This window comes from Podarcis erhardii (assembly GCF_964252035.2).
Source record: "Podarcis erhardii genome assembly, chromosome: 13".
Classification (NCBI taxonomy): domain Eukaryota; kingdom Metazoa; phylum Chordata; class Lepidosauria; order Squamata; family Lacertidae; genus Podarcis; species Podarcis erhardii.
In genome coordinates, this window is record NC_138502.1 from 8018488 (window position 1) to 8041728 (window position 23241).

Consider the following 23241-nt stretch of genomic DNA (forward strand, 5'->3'; position numbering starts at 1 on the left):
ATTCCCTTTGCCGTATGCCCACCTTTAAGAAAACTGATTAGCTAGAAACATTCTTTAGATCACCCAAGATTCTTGTTCACCACAGACACCATTGGAAAATGAACACATTTCTATTATGTACCACCATAGTATAAGATAGCATTCCCCATATTGTCTGAGTGAACACAGCTAATGGCCAGTGAAATCCTATTAGCTGCCCAGGTAATCATTCAATTGGTGAGGACATCTTCCTGCTCCACAGCTTTCTTAATGCACACTTCATCTCCTTGTTCCTCAATGTATAAATGAGGGGATTCAGGAGTGGGGTTACAGTGGTGTAGAACACAGCCACCACTCCGTCCAGTGGGTCTTCAGACCCTGGTCTCAGATAGATGAACACTAGGGGAACATAGTAAGTTATGACAACTGTGATGTGAGCAGCGCAAGTGGAGAATGCTCGGCGGCGTCCCTCAGCACTACGGATCCTCAGGATTGCAGAGATGATGTACACGTAGGATGTGAGGATGAGGAAGAAGCAGGTCATGGCCAAGAAGCCAATGTCTATAAAGGTCACCATCTCGTTGAGTGCCGTGTCAGCACAGGCCAGCTTAAGCACAGCTGGGATGTCACAGAAGATATAGCCCACTTGGTCCCCGTGGCCATATGGCAAGTGGAAGGTGAGAGTGGTCTGTATCATAGAGTGCAAGGAGCCCCCAAACCAGGTCCCAAAGGAGAGGCAGAGGCAAGCTTTATGGTTCATAATAGTGCCATAACGGAGCGGCTTGCAGATGGCCAGGAAGCGGTCATAGGCCATGACAGTATAGAGGAAACATTCAGTGCAGCCCAGGAAGTGGAAGAAGAAGAGTTGAGTCACACAACCACCAAAGGAGATGACCCCACCACCTTCAAGAAACCCAGCGACCACCTTGGGTACCACCACTGTGGAGACAGTCATATCCAAGAAGGACAAGTGGCAAAGGAACCAATACATGGGTTTGTGCAGCCGGGGCTCAAATGCCACTGCCAAGAGGATCATGAGGTTTCCTATGAAGGTGAGCAGGTAGATGAGCAAGAAGAAGAGGAACAATGGGACTCGTAGTTCACGGGGATAAGGAAACCCGACAATGATGAAATGGTACTGTCCCGTTTGGTTTTCACACTCCATGTAACTTAATGTTCACCTTAGCATTGTTAATGATTAGACTGCAAAATGCAAACCAGGGAGAGAAGGGGTTGGCATGCCACATCAACTGCTCAGTTCTGGATAAAATTATTTGTAACCACTTAGGTTATTTCTAGGAGATAAAATGAAAGTACAGATAAAATTAATATTGCGGGTGGGTGGCAGATTCCAAACTGTACCCTCAATTTTCACATGGAATATCAAACATCTAGACCATTAGTTATATGAATTTCAAACTAGGTGTTCAAGTTTTTAGTTGGACTGCTATGCTCAGAGATTAATTTTGCTGAAAATCATAGTAAAGGTATAGGTAAAGGGACCTCTGACCATTAGGTCCAGTCGCGGACGACTCTGGGGGTACGGTGCTCATCTCGCTTTACTGGCCAAGGGAGCCGGCATACAGCTTCCAGGTCATGTGGCCAGCATGACTAAGCCACTTCTGGTGAACCAGAGCAGCACACGGAAATTCTGTTTACCTTCCCACCGGAGCAGTTTCTATTTATCTACTTGCACTTTGACATGCTTTCAAACTGCTAGGTTGGCAGGAGCAGGGACCGAGCAACGGGAGCTCACCCCTCGTTGCAGGGATTCGAACTGCTTACCTCCTGATCGGCAAGCCCTAGGCTCTGTGGTTTAGACCACAGCGCCACCCGCATCCCCCACAGCGCCACCTGCATTCATAGTACTGATTGCCAAATAAAGTTGTTTGAGCTGTAAGAGTAGGTTGTTTGGCTTTGTTTTTTTGTAAGGATTCCATTTTTCACTAGCAGGTTTTTGTATTATAGCTTTGTACAGTAGCCAAAACACAAGTTAATTTTTTTGTAACTCTGATTTCAGAAGACCTTGGCTACAACTGAAAGCAGAAGTTGTCTCTGAAACTTAATACAGTGGTACCTTGGGTTAAGTACTTAATTTGTTCCGGAGGTTCGTTCTTAACCTGAAACTGTTCTTAACGTGAAGCACCACTTTAGCTAATGGGGCCTCCTGCTGCCGCCGCACCGCTGGAGCACGATTTCTGTTCTCACCCTGAAGCAAAGTTCTTAACCCAAGGTACTATTTCTGGGTTAGCAGAGTCTCTAACCTGAAGCATATGTAACCTGAAGCGTATGTAACCCGAGGTACCACTGTATCATCTCTGTTTACTCACTCCAGCTATTCTCCAGGAATTACATAAAACAGGTCTCATTTTCAATCCCAGGCATCTCTGGGTAGGTCTGGGAGAGACCTCCTGCCTAAAACCCCGGAGAGCCACCCAGGTCTGACACAGAATATAACAGCTCTGTATGATCCTAAGAAACAAAAATGACACTGGCTTGTGGTACAAATTGGCTTGGCACACCAATCTTACAAGCAATTCTGAAATTCAGTCTGGGAGGCAATTCTCAAACAAGTATTCTCAGATCCAGAATTTGCAAAACAATTTGAATATGGAATGTGTCCATTTTGGTTCCATCTCTTTCTTAAAGATGGAAGGTGAATTAATATTCACTCAGAAACAGAATATATCCCTTGGTTCAGACCCTGAAATCTTCACCTGCAGAAATAATCTCAGGAAACAGAGATGGGGGAAATTAATACTGGCCTGAGACTCTGGGGAGCTGACGCTAGTCTTCATCATAGACAGTACTAGGCAAGAAAGGATGATAGTCTATCTCAGCAGAATGGCGTTTCCTAGGTTCTGAAGCTCAATAGTTCTAGATATTGACTGTTTTCAGAGACAACACCAAATTGTGGTATGGTGTTTCAAGAATGTACACACATCTTCCCTTTCTCTCCTCTGGTATAGGCATAAGGAGAAGATAAGATGCTTCAGGTTCTTTCAGGTTCTGATTTAGAGTAACCAATGTTTAGTGTGCCTTACATTCCTGTGCCATCCAAACTCCTTAACTGTGGTTAATGATAGTTAGGAAAAACCTAGTTGGTTATTAATTGATGCTTTTGTTGTTATTTAAATTTAATTAATAAATTATTATTTATTAAATTTGCATCAGCTGTGGTTTGTCATTGGCTTGTTTCTATTGATAGATAAGAGTAACTACAGTTTGCTCAGGTTTTGATGGCACAGCAAACTGCGGTTAATCAAAACTTCTCCTCACAGTGGCAAAGGAGAGAAGAGCATGCAAAACTGGAGAAAACTAGCAGGACTGGCCAAAAACATTCGGAATAAACAGCAAATGGCACCCTATAATACCCAGGACCAGTCAAGTTATCTTGGCACCTGGAAATCCCACAAGGACCTCTCCTTTTGTCTGGCAGTAAAAGTGACAAATTAAACAACGCACCGTTTGCTGTCTTTTCATGACACCCTCAGCCAACTGCTTGAGATGACTGTCCACACCACCTGATAGCAGGGCTGGTCTTGGTGCTAGATTATGTCTCATAATGCTTAACTATGTCAAACTCATCCCATCACGAAATCTTACCTTTCTGCTTGATGTAATGTCAGATGTTCTGTAGCCTGCAGAAATTGAAGCTCTCTTTATTTTATGCCGCAGTCCTTTTCAGTATATCCCTAGTCTTCTTTCTCTACATTTCAAGATAGTCACCACTCTTAAACATAAAGTCAATGCCTAGGTGAGAAAAGAACTCCAATCCTTTCTCAATTTAGGCTTGTTCACATGTTACACTGAACAGAGGTAGACATGTACAAGTTTCTATGTGAAAGAGTATACACTTGTTGATCTGTACAATTCTGCTGTTGTGTACACATGTACACACTGTACACTCATTGAACATTATATGTGAATAGCTGTATGAGCATATAACTCAACTATTTGGGTATGCAGGTACACAGATTGTACTCTTTTGACTGCGACATATGAGCAACCTATGTATCTCTTTAACCTGAAACCATAGAAGACAAAAATATTCTCCTGTTACAGTAAAATAATCTCTAATCCAAAGTCACTCCAGAATGCATGCTGTGAACATAACAATAACCCTCCCTTTGTCTTGGGTATTTCACCAATGGTTCTGGGATTCACCTAGTCCTAGATGGTAGCATCATGGCAATTTATGTCATCAGGCTTCATCACCACCAGTTCCCATAACATCAATCTGTTTCTCTCAGGATCACCCACAGCCAACTAGTGGGTGGGGATTTCATTTGTTTTCAAAATACAGTGGTACCTCTGGTTAAGAACTTAATTCGTTCTGGAGGTCCGTTCTGAACCTGAAACTGTTCTTAACCTGAGATACCACTTTAGCTAATGGGGCCTCCCGCTGCCGCCACCACGCAATTTCTGTTCTCATCCTGAAGCAAAGTTCTTAACCCAACATACGATTTCTGGGTTAGCGGAGTCTGTAACCTGAAGCGTATGTAACCCGAGGTACCACTGTAAATCTATAATGATATCTCATGTTGGCAAACTATAATGAGAGGTATTGAAAAGGGGGAGGTGGTGGTATATTATTACTGTTACATTATATATTGCATTTATGAATCACCTTTTCTCCAACCGAATCCAAGGATTGCATCAATGATTAAAGCAAATACAAAAAATGAGGTTCATAAATAACATAAGACTCATTTAAAACACACGGTCAGTTACATCATTCAGTAGATGTCAGGGATTGGACTCCAGAGGACGAAATGGAGGAGGAATGGTGGAGATCACACACACACACACACCCATTCTCCTGATGCTGCAGGAGAAGAGGAATGCAGTCTTGATTTACAGCAGGGGTTTGAGGAAGGTCACAGCTCAGAGATAGACAAACAGAAGAGGGGAGAGACTCCACCAGGCAAGGCCTTCTTCCACCTGCCTTGCCCCACCTTCCAGTCTCTGTTTCTCAATTTGTATTGTATTATTTTATGTACTGTGGCTTGCCGTTGTTTTATTGATTGCAGTTTTGAAATTGTTTATTGTAATTGTTAAGAGTGGGTTTCTGTTTAATTTTTATATGCTGATATTATACTATTCTAATTATTGTTGAATGTTACTTTATTTGATGTAGACTGCGAATTTTAAAGCTATGTTTTATTATCACTTTTTGTACTGCATTAGATTGTTATAAGGTGTACATTCTTTGTTTCTTCAGCTTGTAAACAAATTAAAAGTGAGGATGAGGATGAGAATGAGGATGATGAGAATGATGAGTTGGGAAGTGTTAGGATAGGCCACCGTAAAGGGAAATGCTGTTGCTAGGAAGGAGGGAGGAAGGGATGAGCTGGAGCAATGCCATTGTTAGGGTTTGCTGCACTCTTTTGTCTCTTGCTATTATGAAATAATAATAATAATAATAATAATAATAATAATAATAATAATAATAAAATAATAATAATAATTTATTTGTACCCTACCCATCTGGCTGGGTTTCCCCAGCCACTCTGGGTGGCTTCCAACAAAGATAAAAAATACATTAAAAGGTCACACATTAAAAACGTCCCTAAACAGGGCTGCCTTCAGATGTCTTCTAAATGTCAGGTAGTTGTTTATCTCTTTGACATCTGATGGGAGGGCATTCTACAGGGCAGGCGGCACTACCAAAAAGGCCCTCTGCCTGGTTCTGTGTAGCTTTGCTTCTCACAGTGAGGGAACTGCCAAAAGGCCATTGGCGCTGGACCTCAGTGTCCGGGCAGAACAATGGGGGTGGAGACGCTCCTTCAGGTATACTGGGCTAAGGCCGTTTAGGCCTTTAAAGGTCAACACCAACATATAACACCGGTCCTGAAAGACCTACATTGGCTCCCAGTACGTTTCTGAGCACAATTCAATGTAGGTCTTTCAGGACCGGTGTTATATGGTCTCAGTGGCCAGTCTAGCTGCCGCATTCTGGATTAGTGGACTCTACCTTGTTATCTCTACCTCTTGCTGTCACAAGGGGAGGAATAGACTTCCCAAGCCCTGACAGTAGAGAACTGGCAGCATTCACTCCACAAACTAATGATGTAACGAATTTGAAGTAGGGAAATCCTCAAATAGCTATCAGTTTTACATTCCCACCAGCATATGAGATGAAGTCCAATTCAACAGATTCCTCCTGCATTGGCGCAAGAGGCCTCCAGGGCAAAAAAGGTTCTCTCCATGACTAGACATGTCTCACCCACACAGATGGTTTTTCTCCCTCTGTCATAACACTAGAACTCATGGGCATCTAATGAAACTGAATGTTGGAAGATACAGGACAAAGAAAATGCAGTCATTGTTGAGACTGGTTTTCCAGCAGCTTTTGGAGTGAACAATTAGTGGGCTGGCAACAAGCCAAGTTAAACGGAGTATTGGAGAAAGTCTGCTTGGAGATAAGAAAGCCTAGCAACAGGTGGTAGGCAGCCTGGGAGTCATTTTGGACTCACAGCTGTCCATGGAGGTGCAGGTTAATTCTGTGTCCAGGGCGCCTGTCTACCAGCTCCATCTGGTACGCAGGCTGAGACCCTACCTGCCCACCGACTGTCTCACCAGAGTGGTGCATGCTCTAGTTATCTCCTGCTTGGACTACTGCAATGCGCTCTATGTGGGGCTACCTTTGAAGGTGACCCGGAAGCTGCAATTAATCCAGAATGTGGCGACTAGACTGGTGACTGGGAGTCACCACTTAACACTGACCACATAACACTGGTTATGAGAGATCTGCATTGGCTCCCAGTACGTTTCAGAGCACAATTCAAAGTGATGGTGCTGACCTTTAAAGCCCTAAACGGCCTCAGTCCTGTATACCTGAAGGAGAGTCTCCACCCCCATTGTTCAGCCTGGACACTGAGATCCAGCGCCGAGGGCCTTCTGATGGTTCCCTCCTTGCGAGAAGTAAGGTTACAGGGAACCAGACAGAGGGCCTTCTTGGTAGTGGTGCCCACTCCCTTCAGATGTGAAGGAAATAAGTAGCTATCCTATCTTTAAAAGACATCTGAAGGCAGCCCTGTTCAGGGAAGTTTTTAATATTTAACACTGTATTGTTTTTAATACTTGATTGGGAGCCGCCCAAAGTGGCTGGGGAAACTCAGCCAGATGGGCGGGGTATAAATAAATTATTATTATTATTATTATTATTATTATTATTATTATTATTATTAAGTTCGTCTTTATAAGGAAAATGACAAAGCAGTTTTCTTGCTGGAGTATTGGAGTGTTGAAGTTTGGAAAGAAGTTTGAATCTTCTGTGTATAGTCTCAATAGTTCAATAGTATGTGTATACAGCAACTTGCACAAAGCTGTGCTTTACTCTGCTGTATATAATAAAACTAACTAAAAATCAAGTTACTAGTCAAGCAAGTTCTGTTCCTGTTCGTCATCCTTGAATTGTATGATTTGGCAGCTGGTAGCAAGAGTTTTGGTTGAGATCCATCAACCTTAGTACCTTAGTTCTCAAATGCCTTGGTACTCATACGTCTTGGCTCCTGAACGCCGCAAACCCAGAAATAAGTGTTCCAGTTTGCGAATGTTTTTTGGAAGCTGAACATCTGACGTGGCTTCCTCGGTTTCCAATTGAGTGCAGAAAGCTCCTGCAGCCAATCGGAAGCCGTGCCTTGGTTTTTGTACATTTTCAGAAGTCGATCGGACTTCCGGAATGGATTACATTCGAGAACCAAGGTATGACTGTAAATTGATTCTTCACACACCGTGCAATTAAAGTGCTGCCACGATCAGAACACGGGAAGTCACCCAATTTGTTTAATTTGGAATGTATAATTGGCTTTATAAATTGTATTATGATTTGGCATGATTTGCTATTGTAATAATGTGGCTCAAATTGGAGTGTTATCAATGAAAAAAATCATTAAAATTGTATTTTTTAAAAAATGAAGTACTGCCACCAGAGGCAGTGATGGCCAACAACTTGGAAGGCTTTGAGAGGATTAGACAAATTTACAGCATATAAGACTATCTATGATCTACTAGCCATCATAGCTATGCTCTTCCTCCATAGTCAGAGGCAGTCATGCTTTTGAATACCAGTTGCCAGACACTGCAGCAGGGGACAGATTGCTTGTGTGCTTGGGTCCCATTTGCCGATTTTCTCCGAACTTCTGCTTAGTCGCTACGATAACAGGATGGTTGGCTAGATGGGCCATGAACCTGATCCATCAGGCTTTTATGTTCTTACCCACCAAACTACATGTAGACCTACAGACCTTTATTCAGTTGAAAAGGTCTAGTGGCTTACATAAAATCAATAATAAACAATATAATTCTGGCCCACATGCTTACAATCCATAAACAGGGGTGAGCAGAAGGCAAAGGGAGATCTTCTGGTAGACTGGCAAGAGTTTTCCAATAGCAACAACCACAAGGAGTTGTTGTTATCTATCTATCATCTATCTATCTATCTATATCTATTATCTATATCTATCTATCATCTATCTGTATATATAAAAAAATAACAGCAGTTTACATTACCGTTGTTATTATTATTTCAGTTTATTAGTTGCTACCCACATAAGGCAGCTCCAAGCAACTTGCAGAATTCGAGAGCATAAAGCATGACACAAAATAAAAAAGAATGGTACATTACAATAAAAGTCATACAATACAGTGGTACCTCGGGTTACATATGCTTCAGGTTACATACGCTTCAGGTTACAGACTCTGCTAACCCAGAAATAGTACCTCGGGTTAAGAACTTTGCTTCGGGATGAGAACAGAAATCGTGCAGTGGTGGCACAGTGGCAGCAGGAGACCCCATTAGCTAAAGTAGTGCTTCAAGTTAAGAACAGTTTCAGGTTAAGAACAGACCTCCAGAACGAATTAAATTCTTAACCCGAGGTACCACTGTAATCTATAAACAGACCCATAAACAGCAGCAAGATGATAGGTGGTGAGCAGAGCAGAGCAGAGCAGGATTTTTAGCACATATGATACTGTGCCAGGGCCAGCCATGATACAATTAGATGTCTTAATGCAGAATTGGATTAATCAGGTTATTTATTTATTATTTATATGACTTAACTGCAATTGTCTCTAAGCAGTGTACAATAAGCCGAACAAATATAATAGAGACAAACTCCATTACAAGCCAGCTATGAAATCAGAAATGTCCTTAAATTCTTACTGAAATAAAAAGTTACCGACTAGCCTCCAGAAGTTCCATCAGGGAGTGGCCCTGTCTCATCTCAGTTCCGCAAAATTGAACCCACCATATTGAATGCATGATGCTTCATGAATATGAGCTGTGCCACCAAATTATGGGAGACAAATGACCGTAACTCCCCTGAAGACCTCAGTGTTCAAGCAGGGATGTGTAGAAAGAGGCAGGTGGAAGATTCAGTTTCAAAAAAAAACAAAAAACGGTGGATGGGTGGGTGGAGGGGATGAAACATCCCACCACTGTTATTCTCACAGCAACCCATGAAGTACCTCGCAAGACGAATGCCTATCAAGACGAAAAAAGCGCAAGACGAAAGAGTTTTCCGTTTTTTGAGTCGTTCCGCAAGACAAATTTCCCTATGGGCTTGCTTCGCAAGACGAAATGTCTTGCGAGTTCTTGCGAGTTTGTTTTCTTTTTCTTAAAGCCGCTAAGCTGTTAATAGCCGCTAAGCCACTAAGCCGTAAATAGCCGCTAAGCCGCTAATAGCTGTGCTTTGCAAGACAAAAAAACTGGATGAGGAGACTTGCGGAACGGATTAATTTCGTCTTGCGAGGCACCACTGTAGGTCAGGTCAAGAGATTATGACTGAACCAGACAGAAACAGTTTGCTCCCCCTTTCATAGTACTAGAACCAGGGCCATGGAACAAAGCTGAAAGCAAAGAGATTCAAGATGGAAAAAGGATATTCATCATCCCATACACTCCATTAGACTGCGAAATTTGCTACCACAGGACATGGTAGGAGCCACCAACAAAGATGGTTTTAGAATAGGATTGGAGAAGTTGATGGAGGATACAGCAATTGGTGGCTACATTGTGACCAGTTTACTTGAACTCACCACTTGTCAAGCTCGCTCTCTCCTTCATTCCTTCCCTTTCATTCAGGAAGATACCTTCCTAAATACAAGTTTCTTCATTGCCCTTTTGATTTCTTCACTTCTCAAGGAATAGATGATGGGGTTTAGTGCAGGGGTGATAGCTGTGTAGAAAATGGACATCACCTTCTGAACCGAGTTGGTTGTGGCTGGCTGCAAGTATATGAGGACACAAGGGACGTAGAGAGTCAAGACCACGATGAGGTGGGCTGTGCAGGTGGAGAAAGCTTTTCTCTTTCCTTCCTCCGAGCGCATCTTCAGTATGGTGGCAACAATATGTGCATAGGAGCCCGCGATCAAGATGAAGCAACAGAGGGCAACCACGCCAACATTGATCATGATGACAACTTTGTTTATCGATGTGTCAGCACAGGCCACTTTGAGCAAAGGTGGGACATCACAGAAGTAGTGCTCAAGCTCATAAGGGCCACAGTAAGGGAGACGGAAAGTGAGGACGGTCTGAATAGTGGAATGGATGGTTCCGACGAGGCACGTTCCAGCCATGAACTGGGCACAAACCATCTTGCTCATAATGGAAGAGTAGCGAAGGGGGTTGCATATGGCCACATAACGATCAAAGGCCATGACAGTGAGGAGAAAGCCCTCTGTGCCCCCACAGAAGTGGAAGAAGTAAAGCTGAGCCACACAGCTCTGGTAAGAGATGCTTTGAGAGCCATTGATGAAGCCAGCCATCATCTTCGGAACAGTGGTAGTGGAGTAACACACATCTAGGAGGGACAGTTCAGAGAGGAAGTAGTACATAGGGGAGTGGAGCTGAGGACTGAGGCGGATTGTGAAGAGTATGACGGCATTCCCGAGCAACGTCAAGAGGTAAATGGCAAGAAAGAGAGTGAAAAAGATCTGAAGACCCTGGACTTCAGAGAAACCCAGGAGAGTGAATTTAATCACAAGAGTGAAGTTGTCTTTCTCCATCTACCTTCAATTGATTGTTGTGGTTGTTAATGGCACACACCTGAATGTGGGAAGAAAATGAGAATTTTGAGGAGGGAAAGAGGAGGAGGAGGAGGAGGAGGAGGAGGAGGAGGAGGAGAAACTAATCAGTCCATTTTGATTTATCTCCATTTCATTTTTTCCAATCAGTTTGCCACATTTCCACATCAATTTACATTTAAAAAAAATCCTCATGGAAATTCACCAGCATTTCTCCCAATATAGTCAGCATTCTACATGCAATTTTGGCTAATAGACACATTTTGGCAAATAATTTTGCCTAACATAATGCATTCTGTATATTGATTTCACTAATATATGTATTCCTATGCACTCTTCCACCTAATATGTGCATTTTTGTACACAGCATTTGGTTAGAGAGCAGCATTGTGAAATACAGAGAATTGCCAATTTTGATGGATAGCTATGTTTTCCTTCACTTTTTATTTCAGGAAGCTGAAACTAGGCAGGTTGCTTCTCTGTTCTTCCAACACCCACTTCCCACAGCCACTTCCCACAGCATCGTCTCCCTAATCAAATTAGGAGCAATATGCAGCTCAGGTGTGTTCTCACCCTGAAATATCTGGGTTGAGGAGATAGCCCTCTTGAAGTCATACTGAGCTATGAGAACATCGATTCTTAACTATGGACCTTTTCCATCGGCAGTATTTGAACTTACCTGAACCACAAATAAGCCGGAAAAAATCAGTTGCATCGGCCTTCAAATGCAGAACATAGTTGTATCTCTTTAGCAGAAGATTTCCCTGTCTTTATAAGAGCTCTAGGATGTCTCCAGACAATGACTCTTGCATCAAAGTCAATACGTGATCTACATGAACACGAGTCCCTCAACTATGGAAATTTCCAGTTGGAAGGATTTGAACTGTTGGTAAAACTGAATGTCAGATTAGTTGTATTCAGGTGCACAAAATTCCTGCATCTTGCAAATACTCTGACAAATAGAACTCCCTGTATTTTTAGAGAGGGGTGATCCGACTCAATGACCCATGAGCTTCCTTAGCTGCCTTGAGAAGGAGCCAGTGTTTGCATCTTCTTCAGAAGTCGCAAGACACTTGAACGAGAAGCTCTAGAATGTACAAGGGCAAAACAAATGTCTTCCTCAGCCACATTTCAAGGTTGGTTTGAGTACACCAGCTGGGGGAATTATGAACCCTCTTCTCACCTTATCTCTGGTTCTTATTCATCATGGGAGACGAGAATTCTCCCCAAGCATATTTTGACATCAGTTGGGTGACTCCAAGGAAAAGTACCCTAAAGGATCTACACACCAAGTTTGATGAGCAATTACTGGTGTTTGCATCATTCGTGCAGAATAATAATTACTAGTGAGAAATGAGAGTTTTCAATGTAAGGAATGTTGTATTTGTTTCCATGCAGTATTTTATCTCTCCAAAGGACTTCTAATTTCATCAGACACCTGGTCTTACTACATTTGGCCATAAAATACAACAAATAACATTTTAGAATGAGAACAGGTTTAATAACAGAAAAATAAAGTGGTGGGTTTTTTTGCATTTTCTATTTTTTGGATAATTTTATTGTTTGTTTAACATAATTGTTACAAAATATAAGCAAAATGTTACAAATACATACATGCATACATATTTCAAATAAGCACATATATATGAAAAAAGGAAAAATAGAGAAGAAACGAAGAAAAGAAAAAAGAAGAAAAAATAAAGAGGGGGGAGAGAAGAAGAAATGTTGGTTCCTGGTGTTTGGGTTATTCCTTCAGAGAAGCTGAGTACGGCTGGCTTAAAATGGTTCTGTTATCTCTTACTGTCAAGGTCATGCTGACTATAATGATAAGGCCAGAAGGAGCCTGGGTTTCACCTTTCTATCTCTCTTTCCTTCTGGTATGGTGTTCTGTATATAGTATGCTTAGTGTTAAGGTTTCAGTCTTATTATAAGTTACTGTAAGTTTAAGTTAAGTCTGCTGCAACTGGACTTTTTTATGGATACTGCCAATCCTAAATGTACAGTGGTACCTCAAGTTAAGAACTTAATTCGTTCTGGAGGTCTGTTCTTAACCTGAAACTGTTCTTAACCTGAAGTACCACTTTAGGTAATGGGGCCTCCTGCTGCTGCTGCGCCGCCACTGCACAATTTCTGTTCTCATCCCAAAGCAAAGTTTTTAACCCAAGATAATATTTCTGGGTTAGCGGAGTCTGTAACCTGAAGCGTATGTAACCTGAGTTACCACTGTATTGGATTTGTGACCATTATGCTCATTTGCCTTCAGTAGCCATAAAGCTCTGCTGAATGAAATATTAATTGCCTCTGGTCTGTTTTTGGGGAATCCTGCAACTAAGTTTTTACTCTGCTAACTATACATTGGAGTTTTGCTCTGGATCAATATGAGTAGAATTCATGGCACAACTATCCCCCCACAAATAGACGTAGGATTGTATCTAACAAAGTTATGCTCAGAACAGACCCATCGAAAATATTGGAGCAAATATAGTCATGTCCGTTAAGAACATAACATCAGAAGACCACTACTGGATCATGCCCAAGGCCCAGCTAGCCCAACATCCTGTTCTCACAATGGCAAACCAACAACCCACAGGAAGATCTGTGCTCAACAGCAACTCTCCCCACTTGTGATTCCCAGCAACTGGCATTGAGAGGTTCTACTCTGAGCAAGACTAGCAGTGGCTACAACTCATAGAGGTACAATTCATCCCAACTCATGGTGCTTCTATCTACAGAAGCTGCATTGCTGTCCTTCAAGAAAACACCTTCTTGAATGCCAGTTTCTTCACCATCTTCTTGATTTCTTCATTTCTCAAGGTGTAGATGATGGGGTTCAGGGCAGGTGTCACAGATGTGTAAAAGAGGGCCACAATGTTCAGGGCAGAGTGGTTGGTGGATGGCTGCATGTAAATGAATATGCAAGGGCCATAAAGGAGGAGGACTACAGTGAGGTGAGATGCGCAGGTGGAAAAGGCCTTCCTCTTCCCTTCCTCGGAGCGCATCTTGAGAATTGTGGTGGCAATGCGGATATAAGAACCAAGGATCAAAGCAAAGCTGCTCAGTGCCACAACACCAATGTTCACTGTGACCACGGTCTCATTCAGAGAGGTTTCTGCACAGGCTACCTTCAGTAAGGGTGGGACATCACAGAAATAGTGGTCAAGTTTGTAAGGCCCACAGTAAGGGAGGCGAAAGGTGAGCGCAGTCTGAAGAGTCGAATGAAGTGCCCCCACCAGGCAGGTTGCAGTCACCAGTCTGATGCAAGACACATTGTTCATGATCCCAGAGTAGCGGAGAGGGTCACAGATGGCCACATAGCGGTCATATGCCATGACAGTGAGCAGGAAACACTCGGTGCCTCCAAAGCAGTGGAAGGCATAGAGCTGAGCCACACAGCCCTCAAAGGAAATGGCTTGTGAACCAGTCAGGAAGCTGGTCAGCATCTTGGGCACGGTGGTGCTGGAATAAAGCACATCCAGGATGGAAAGCTCGCCTAGAAAGTAGTACATGGGGGAATGGAGCACCGGGCTGAACCAGATGGTGAGGAATATGAGGACGTTTCCGAGAAGAGTCAACATGTAGATGAAAAGGAAGAGCAGGAAAAAGAGGAGCTGGAGCTCCAGAACATCAGAAAACCCAGAGAGAGTGAACTGAATCCCCACAGTCAGGTTGGGTTTCTTCATCTAATCGTGGTTGTGTTTCAGATCATGTGAGCCTAAGTCAGAAGGTATAGCGCCTAAGCAAGAAGATCAAACAAAAGCAGAAATTCTTCTCTTCCCCCACAGCTGCCATTAGAAAAAACGGAGAAAGAAATGTTAAATACACATCACTATGCCATCCCTTTGCTGGGCACTGGACAGAACACAATTAGCAGGATTTAATAAGCAGAAATATTGGATGTACATTCGATGGATGAGATGGGGTGGAGGCAAGCATGAGGATGGAAGTGGATTGGGTGTTTGGTGATAGTAGAGGTGCTGGCAAATTGAGCACAGGCTACTTCTAGGAATGGAGGAGAAATTTGGTTCAGTTCACATCTGAAGGCAAACCTACCTAATTTACATTTCCCAGCACAACTCACAAACCAAAATGCAGCCATTCATTCAAAAGTCTCACTTCTCTGAATTTTGCAATGCAGTTAGATTCACCATACATCAGAAATATTCCTGACATGTCCTAGTATTCGGGTGTAAAAATGGTGCAAGGGGGGATTTTTGCATAATTGGGGAAATGTCTGGGAAAGCGTGATGGAAAAAGCAGCGGAAACAGCTCCAAAAGCTAAAAATCACCGGGGGGGGGGTGTTCCCCAGCAATTTTGGTTTGTTCCCCAAAAAAACTCAACAAAAAGTCAGGAATTTTACTTCTTTGAAATAAGGCAACCCTAAATACTGCCATGTAATGTGGACAACAATGCACATGCTAGGTTAAGGTGCATTAATATATATATATTAGTGAAAATAACCTACAAAAATGCATTATATTAGGGGAAATGGCTTGCAGATATGTTTATACTGAGGGAAACTGCTACGGGTTTTTGCTAAAGGTGCTGAGAGTTGTTAGGAGACCCTTGTTTCCCTCACAGAGCTACAATTCCCAGAGTTCCCTGGGATTGAGTGTTAAACCCCTCTGTGCAGATGGGGCCTCAGAGTAGATCATTCTGGGCTAAATGGATCAATGTGCTTCTGACTCAGTAGAAGGCAGCATCATGTGTTCACATGAATCCAAGCCATTTTTTTGCAAGTAAATCCAGATTTGAGTGAAGGCTCCGGCAGTAGAATTCCCCAGCATTGTCACAGAAGCAATAGGTGCATAGGTACCACTCCAGTGGGAAGGTAAACGGCATTTCTGTGTGCTGCTCTGGTTTGCCAGAAGCGGCTTAGTCCTGCTGGCCACATGACCCGGAAGCTGTACGCCGGCTCCCTCGGCCAATAAAGCGAGATGAGCGCCGCAACCCCAGAGTCGGCCACGACTGGACCTAATGGTTAGGGGTCCCTTTACCCTTACCTTATGCTTAAAACCCCTTTCAAACTATCTCTGAACCACACTTGATGAACAAACATTAGTTTTGCACCCCTATGCTAACACAAAAACCACCTTGAATCTGATTTACATTACTCAGTTTGTCAGAGTAAAACAAAACAAAGGAAAACAAATATGTTGAAGAGTCATCCAAGCTACCTTTCCTCCAAAGGCAACAGAAATTCAACCATGGGTACATCTGATGTCAAGGCCTTTGAAAGTCCATTCTACATTTTAATCCATTGCAGCTGATTGCTTTATCGTCATGAAGGAATTTATGGAGAGTCTCCTGTTCTGCATCTTGAATATGGGCAGGATGGAAAGAGAAAAACATTTTATAAACATTCTGTAACCCCAGGGAGACAACCAAATAATTCCCCTAAGAGTGAAGGTGCTGAGACACAGGCAAACATGTGTTCATAAAATATATTGATTTATTTCCCTTGCTATTTCCTAAGCAAGGGACAGGATTAATGTTGCAGTAAGTGGGGGTTCATAGGGAGTGGACTGTAGGTTCATTCCTTATCTAAGATTCTACAGTGCAACAAATATGATTACATTGGCAGTTCTGCCAGTGCTTTTCTTCTAGAAAAACAGTGCCAGTACTCATCATGAAGTTGTTACACTAAGTGCCACATTTTTAACCAGTGCTTTTCACCCGGAAAAACAGGTGCTGGTACTACATAACCTTGAGTACCATCAGAAAAAGAAAAAGAAAAAACACTGCCTACTGCTTATACGTCATAGACTCCAAAAGCACTGCACAATTGATATCCTCCCCTGTAATTATTAAAATTACAATAATCAATTCACCTGGCCAAGGCTCCAGAAGTCAGAATGGAAAAAGGATCAACAGGCAAGTCTGAAATGATTATAAGCTCCCCAGTGCTTCATAGGCAGCTATGGTAAGGGAGGAGAGAGAGGCTGGGCTTTGTTACCTATCAGTTATGAGTTTCCCATATTCATATCAAATCACTGTATCTTGTTTGGCTTCCGAGGATTTCTGTTGTGACAGTCTTTAAGTTGACAATAAGGTGAATACGTGCCCCTTACAGTGCCAAATTGACAGAGTCAGCTGCCACCCAATTTGTCTTGGGTGGAGATCAGGTGGAGGAGAGGAATAATACTGTAGAGAGAAGCAGGGGAGTCCATGCAGACAAGGGTATTTGCCCTCAGGATGTTCCTCCTGCTGCTTCTCCTGCTCCCCAATATGGTGTCCCAAGCACAAAGTGTTAAATGCACAACAAACCATCCTGTTCATGTTCCACACGAGTGGTATGAGCCAGGTGACCTGGTCATTGGTGCAATGGCATGTCTTATCTGTTATATAGTCCCCAATTTATCCTTCGATATACACCCTTCCCAAGCCTTCATTTATAAGCCAATGTAAGTAACCAGTATTTTTTTGTATTTTTTTGTATTCCTTATATGTTGTATCTGACTTAAAATAACTTGGATTGATTTGGAAGGAAAGCTTTAGAACTTTCTTTTTTAGAAATCTCCAGGCACACAGGCACTTTAGTATATTCTTCTGAAACAGCGGTATAATACTACCGTGGTACCTCTGGTTGCGAACGGGATCCGTTCTGGAGGCCCGTTTGCAACATGAAAAGCCTGCAACCTGAAGCACCATATCTGCGCAGGTGCATGGTGCGATTTGGCACTTGTGCACTTGTGCGAGCGGTGAAATCCGGAAATAACCCTTTCCGGTACTTCCAGGTTGCCGCGGGACACAACCTGAAAAAACGAATCATGAAGTATGACTGTGACAGTATTGTCTAAAAAATGTATAAACCTTTCTGGTTGTGTCCTCTCTTTACAGAAAGGCAAGTGAATCTCTCATATCTAGATTATGCGCACTCTGTAATTTCCCCACTAAACAGTAATTCAATTCATTTGCAGAGTGATGACAAAGTTTTACCAGCACATCCTTGCTTTGGTGTTTGCTGTTGATGAGATCAACGAGAATCCCAGGATGTTGCCCAATGTCTCTCTCGGCTTCCACATCTATGATAGCTATTATGATTCAAAGATGAGCTACCGAACCACCCTGGACCTGATCTTTAAATCACGTCACTTTATTCCCAACTACAGGTGTGGCGCCCAGAAAAATGTAATAGGAGTCATTGGGGGACTTAGCTCTGATACCTCCTGGTGCATGGCAAACGTCTTAGGTCTTTTCAAGATTCCACAGGTAGAATATGGGTTTTGAACAGAAAAGAAAAAACTATTCATGCCATATTCACTGAAATAAAAACCCCACGCATACACTAAGTAAAATAACATAAGGTTGACCACCCCACACCCTCTCTCCTCTCCCTGCCTATTTTCTTCCCAGTCCTATACTGCATATAACACCAATGTCTCACAACAAATGTAACTGATCTATAGAAAACACAACATGAAGAAAGAGACAATGCATGCTCTTTTGTAAATGAGGAATATCTTTAATAAAAAAAATATTTTAAAAAAGACAAATGCATAAATAATTCACAAGATGTTAACTAATAAAGTTCCTCCCATTAAAAATCAAGATATTCCATTCCTAGGGAACTAGGATGTTATTCAGCATTATTAATTTTCAGAAGCTAATTGAAAACACTGTTTATTGTTATTGTTCCAGCATTTGGCCTTCTGCAGAGTTATATAGTGGTGTCAGTTTTGGGCTGTTCTCCTGCACTGTTGGATTTCATTCTTTGTTGTTTTAACCTTGGCTGAAAGTGTTTGGTATGGCATTTCTGTATTTAACTGATATTTTATATGATGTGGTTGATTCTGCTCAGAGAAGAATAACATATACAATCGAATGGAGATCTTCAAGATTCCCCAAGATATCTTCCTGAGAGAGTTATAAGTAGATAGAGAATCAACCTCTCTCTACAATCGCTATAAAGGTTAGAGAGCAAAAGAGCATGATCAACAATTTCTATTGCTCCACCTCCACCTTGGAGTTTGTTGATTCATCCACCTAGCAGTATATTAACATGAGCCATGATAAATGCTCCCCTGTTCTTGGAGATAACCAATGTGTACAAGTATGAAGATCTGACAACAACAACAACAACAACAATAATAATAATAATTAATAATAATAATAATAATAATAATAATAATAATGCAGAAAACATTGAGGAAGATTGTCTTTGTTATCTATGCAAATTGAGGTTGGTGCTGTCCCCAAACTTTGTACAGTAGGGATTCAGAGGTTTTCTATTGATATTCAAAGAAATTTGATTAACATGAGTATTTTTTTGCACTTGGGTATGGTTGCCTTTTCCCTTCTCTAGATTTCATATGGTTCATTTGAACAAGGCATAAATGATCAAACCAAGATCCCTTCTTTCTACCGCATGGTCCCCAATGAAGACCTTCAGTATCAAGGAATAATCCAGTTACTTCTGCATTTTGGATGGAAATGGGTTGGGCTCATGACTACAGCTGATGAAGCTGGCGAACATTTCTTACAGACAATTGAACCCATGTTTTTCAAGAATGGAATCTGTTCAGCATTCACAGAAAGAGTTGAACTCAATCTGCATTACAATGGTAACTTACTAAAAATGCTGTATGACTCAAAGATTTTGTTACCAACTTTCAAAACCAGCAAAGCCAGTGCAGTTCTTGTATATGGAGAAAGTAGATTTAATATATGGTTGTCAAGTGCTTTAAACATAATGGAGTTCACTCCACTACTATTTCCTCAAAAGAAGTCACGTGAAGGAAAAGTATGGATTACAACAGCCCAACTTGATTTCATATTATATAGCCTTCAAAAAAAATTAAATGTTAATATACAAGTGCTCCATGGTGCTATATCCTTTGCAATTCACTCCAAGGAAATTCACAACTTTAAAGACTTTCTTCAGAGTATACGTCCTTATTGGACAGAGACAGATGGTTTTATCCAAGATTTCTGGGAAGATGCATTCAGTTGTTCATTTCCAAATTCCACTCTCTCAATATTCAACGATCACATGTGTACTGGAGAAGAAATGTTGGAGAGCCTCCCTGCACCATTTTTTGAAATGAGCATGACTGGCCACAGCTATAGTATCTATAACGCTGTCTATGCTTTGGCACATGCCTTAAATAGCAAGCGATTGGCTGGAGCGATCCACAAGAGTAGAGATGCTAAGGAGAAACTCTCTCCTCAATATGTAGAACCTTGGCAGGTAACATTCTCTCTTACAAAGCATTCACTTCATTGATCCATTATGGGAGTAAGCATTTAATTATCAGTAAAGAAATAACAGAAAAGGACTTGAGAAATAATGATAGTAAACAGATTTTAGATGGCACAGACTTCCATAAGCAACAAACTTACTCACATTTTACAGGGGGAAGTTCCACATACAAGCAAAATCATTTAAAGCCAGAATAACCTCTAGAAAACCAATTTTTAAAAAAACATTTTAAGAATTGCTGTACTTACTGGCGAGGGACAAATGTGGCTCTTCATCTTCCTTCTCCCCCTCCTCTCCCTCACTGAATGATGCTTCAGATGCTACAAGGACCAAAGAGTTTGAGAGATAGCCAGAAGAGCACTTCGCCTGTTGCACAGGGCACAATTGTGGAGCTTTGCATTCAGTGAGACCACAGTCACACGCTTCTCCTTCTCATACATCTTGACAGCAGAAACTAATGAAAGGTCCAGTCAGAGGTTCTCATGTTCCATTCCTATGCTTAGGGAACATGATGTTTGAGAACATGAACATGAGAGCATAAGCTCTTACTTGACTTCTCAAATTCCTTCCCTTTCTTGAATCTTGACAATGGCAGGTCCCAAGCAAGCTGGTGTATATACTTAACTCTTTCACATTTATTTATAGAATTCTGTCAACTGTTGAATTTACGCTGATTCATGTTTTCCTAGTCTTCCCGTATGGGGAATTGAAGCAAGGATGCTCTCCATTGTAAACTGAAGTGTTTAACTCTTAGAGGAAAGGGATTTAATACCATCTAGGAAAGCTCTTCAACAATCATAATCAGACTATTAGAATGCTGTATTGACCTTTTGATTCTCTTTCCACCTAGCTACACTCATTCCTGCAGAGAATCTCGTTCAACAACAGTGCTGGAGATGAAATAAAATTCAATGAATATGGAGAGTTGGCAGCTGGCTTGGATATTACAAACTTGGTCACATTCCCAAATAGATCGTACATCAAAGTCAAAGTGGGAAGGTGGGACCCTCTGGCCCCTCCCGGCAAAGAGTTCGCCATTAATGAGGACAGAATCAAATGGCACAGAGACTTCACTGAGGTACAGAAATAACTGCACAGGCCATGAAATTCCATAATTAAGACTCCAGTGATGAGATAGAATCAAGGAGTATACCAGACTTAAGAAGCTCTTGCTGCAGAGGTCAAATATAGGAAACACCCATCAAAAGCATTTCTCTGCTATAAGGATTTGGCCCCCATCCCATCCATCACTGTCTTCAGACACCTGTCCAGTACCTTCACCACCTCCTCTCGTTCCAATGGAATGGAAAGGTAGAACTTCACATCATCAGCATCCAGATGTTACCATGAGCCAGATTCTAGGATATTATTTCTAACAGTTTCATTCTGATAATAAATAGCACAGGAAACAGAATGGACCATATTGGGACACTACAACCCCAAAGCCGTGGGGTGGTTTCCTAGTACTAGTTTCTCAAATGACCATACAAGAAGTAACAGAAATAATTCACCCAAACCTTGTCTTCATATTAAATTCTTCCTATATCTTTGAATAGGTGCCACCTCTTTCTATATGTAATGACAACTGCCATCCTGGATACGGAAAGAAAAAGAAGGAAGGAAGGAAGTTTTGCTGTTATGATTGTGATCCATGTCCAGAAGGAATGATCTCAAATGAGAAAGGTGGGAGATGTCATTTTAGGATATACCAATTTATTTTAATAAGCTCTGAACTCTTTGGCAACCTTGTTGTCATTAAACTGATGGCGGAGGGAAGGCGTAACTTAAATAGATGTGTTGTTCTCATTGTTTATAGTTAGTATCAATTTTCTCCTGTTAGACTTAGGTTGTTTGACAAAAGGTTGAAAGTCCCATTAATCTTGCCTTTGTGGGCTCCAAAGATTTCTGCAGTGATGTATTTTTCATTTTGCTATGCACTACAAGTCGTTACAACAAAAAAGGAAGGGGACTAGTAAAAAAAATGTCACCCATGTAGAAAATTCCAGATTTCATACAGAAGTTCTTAAACATTTTGAGATCGAAAGCACTGTCCTAAAATTTCAATGAGGAAATCCTTAAGAATAGTATTGGATGCTTGAAATTGTTATGCATTCTTTGTTTGTTTTCAGACATGGAAATATGTGTCAGTTGCCCAGCAGATCAATTTCCAAAGAGCAGCCAGGATCTATGCATTCCTAAGATTCCAAACTTCCTAGCCTTTGATGAAACCTTGGCCATTGTTTCAACATCCTCTGCACTTTTATTCTCTCTGATCACAATTCTGGTGCTTGGCATCTTCATTAAGCATTGCAATACAGCCATAGTCAAAGCCAACAACAGAAGCCTCACCTATGGTCTCCTTATCTCCCTCCTCTTGTGTTTCCTCTCTTCTTTGTTGTTCATTGGAAAACCTAATATGGTGACTTGCCTTCTCCGACAAACTGCTTTTGGCATTGTCTTCTCTGTGGCCCTCTCCAGCATCTTAGCCAAAACCATATTGGTGGTTTTGGCATTCATGGCTACCAAACCAGGATCCAATATGAGGAAATGGGTAGGCAAAGAACTGGCTTATTCCATTGTCTTTTCCTGCTCCATTGTTCAAGTAGGAATCTGTGTCCTCTGGCTGGCAACCTCTCCCCCATTCCCAGATGTGGACATGCACTCAATGCCTGAAGAAATGATATTTCTTTGTAATGAAGGGTCAGTCTCCATGTTCTATTGTGTTTTGGGCTACATGGGCTTCCTGGCCACTATCAGCTTCACGGTGGCCTTTCTAGTCAGGAAGTTGCCTGACACTTTCAACGAAGCCAAGTTCATCACCTTCAGCATGCTGGTCTTCTGCAGTGTTTGGCTCTCCTTCATTCCAACCTACCTGAGCACCAGAGGAAAATACATGGTGGCTGTGGAGATCTTCTCCATCTTTGCTTCTGGTGCTGGGTTGCTCGTTTGCATTTTTTCCCCTAAATGCTACATAATTGTGGTGAGGGCAGACCTGAACAACAAAGAGCAGCTAACACAAAGAAAGTTATAA

The 23241-nt window shown here is 41.8% G+C and overlaps 4 protein-coding genes across 4 annotated transcripts; 1 reads left to right on the top strand and 3 right to left on the bottom strand.

Annotated features, from left to right (window-relative positions):
- Window positions 1-205: 205 nt before the first annotated feature.
- LOC309328532 (olfactory receptor 10G6-like) lies at window positions 206-1144 on the bottom strand (the record flags this gene model as incomplete). Its single annotated transcript, XM_081838528.1, has 1 exon — window positions 206-1144. The coding sequence occupies one exon, from the start codon at window positions 1142-1144 to the stop codon at window positions 206-208; it is 939 nt and encodes a 312-aa protein (XP_081694654.1).
- Window positions 1145-9981: 8837 nt separating this feature from the next.
- LOC309326626 (olfactory receptor 10G4-like) lies at window positions 9982-20532 on the bottom strand. The gene is made up of 2 exons (XM_081835496.1): window positions 20459-20532; window positions 9982-11032 (listed from the first exon to the last, which is right to left on the bottom strand). Exon 2 carries the CDS (start codon window positions 10990-10992, stop codon window positions 10066-10068), a length of 927 nt encoding a protein of 308 aa, XP_081691622.1. The 5' UTR covers window positions 10993-11032; window positions 20459-20532; the 3' UTR covers window positions 9982-10065.
- LOC309326872 (olfactory receptor 10G7-like) lies at window positions 13761-14690 on the bottom strand (the record flags this gene model as incomplete). Its single annotated transcript, XM_081835904.1, has 1 exon — window positions 13761-14690. The coding sequence occupies one exon, from the start codon at window positions 14688-14690 to the stop codon at window positions 13761-13763; it is 930 nt and encodes a 309-aa protein (XP_081692030.1).
- On the top strand, window positions 19377-23241 carry LOC309328533 (vomeronasal type-2 receptor 26-like; the record flags this gene model as incomplete). The annotated part of the gene is made up of 5 exons (XM_081838529.1): window positions 19377-19572; window positions 19882-20198; window positions 21061-21288; window positions 21767-21893; window positions 22340-23241. The coding sequence occupies 5 exons, from the start codon at window positions 19377-19379 to the stop codon at window positions 23239-23241; spliced, it is 1770 nt and encodes a 589-aa protein (XP_081694655.1).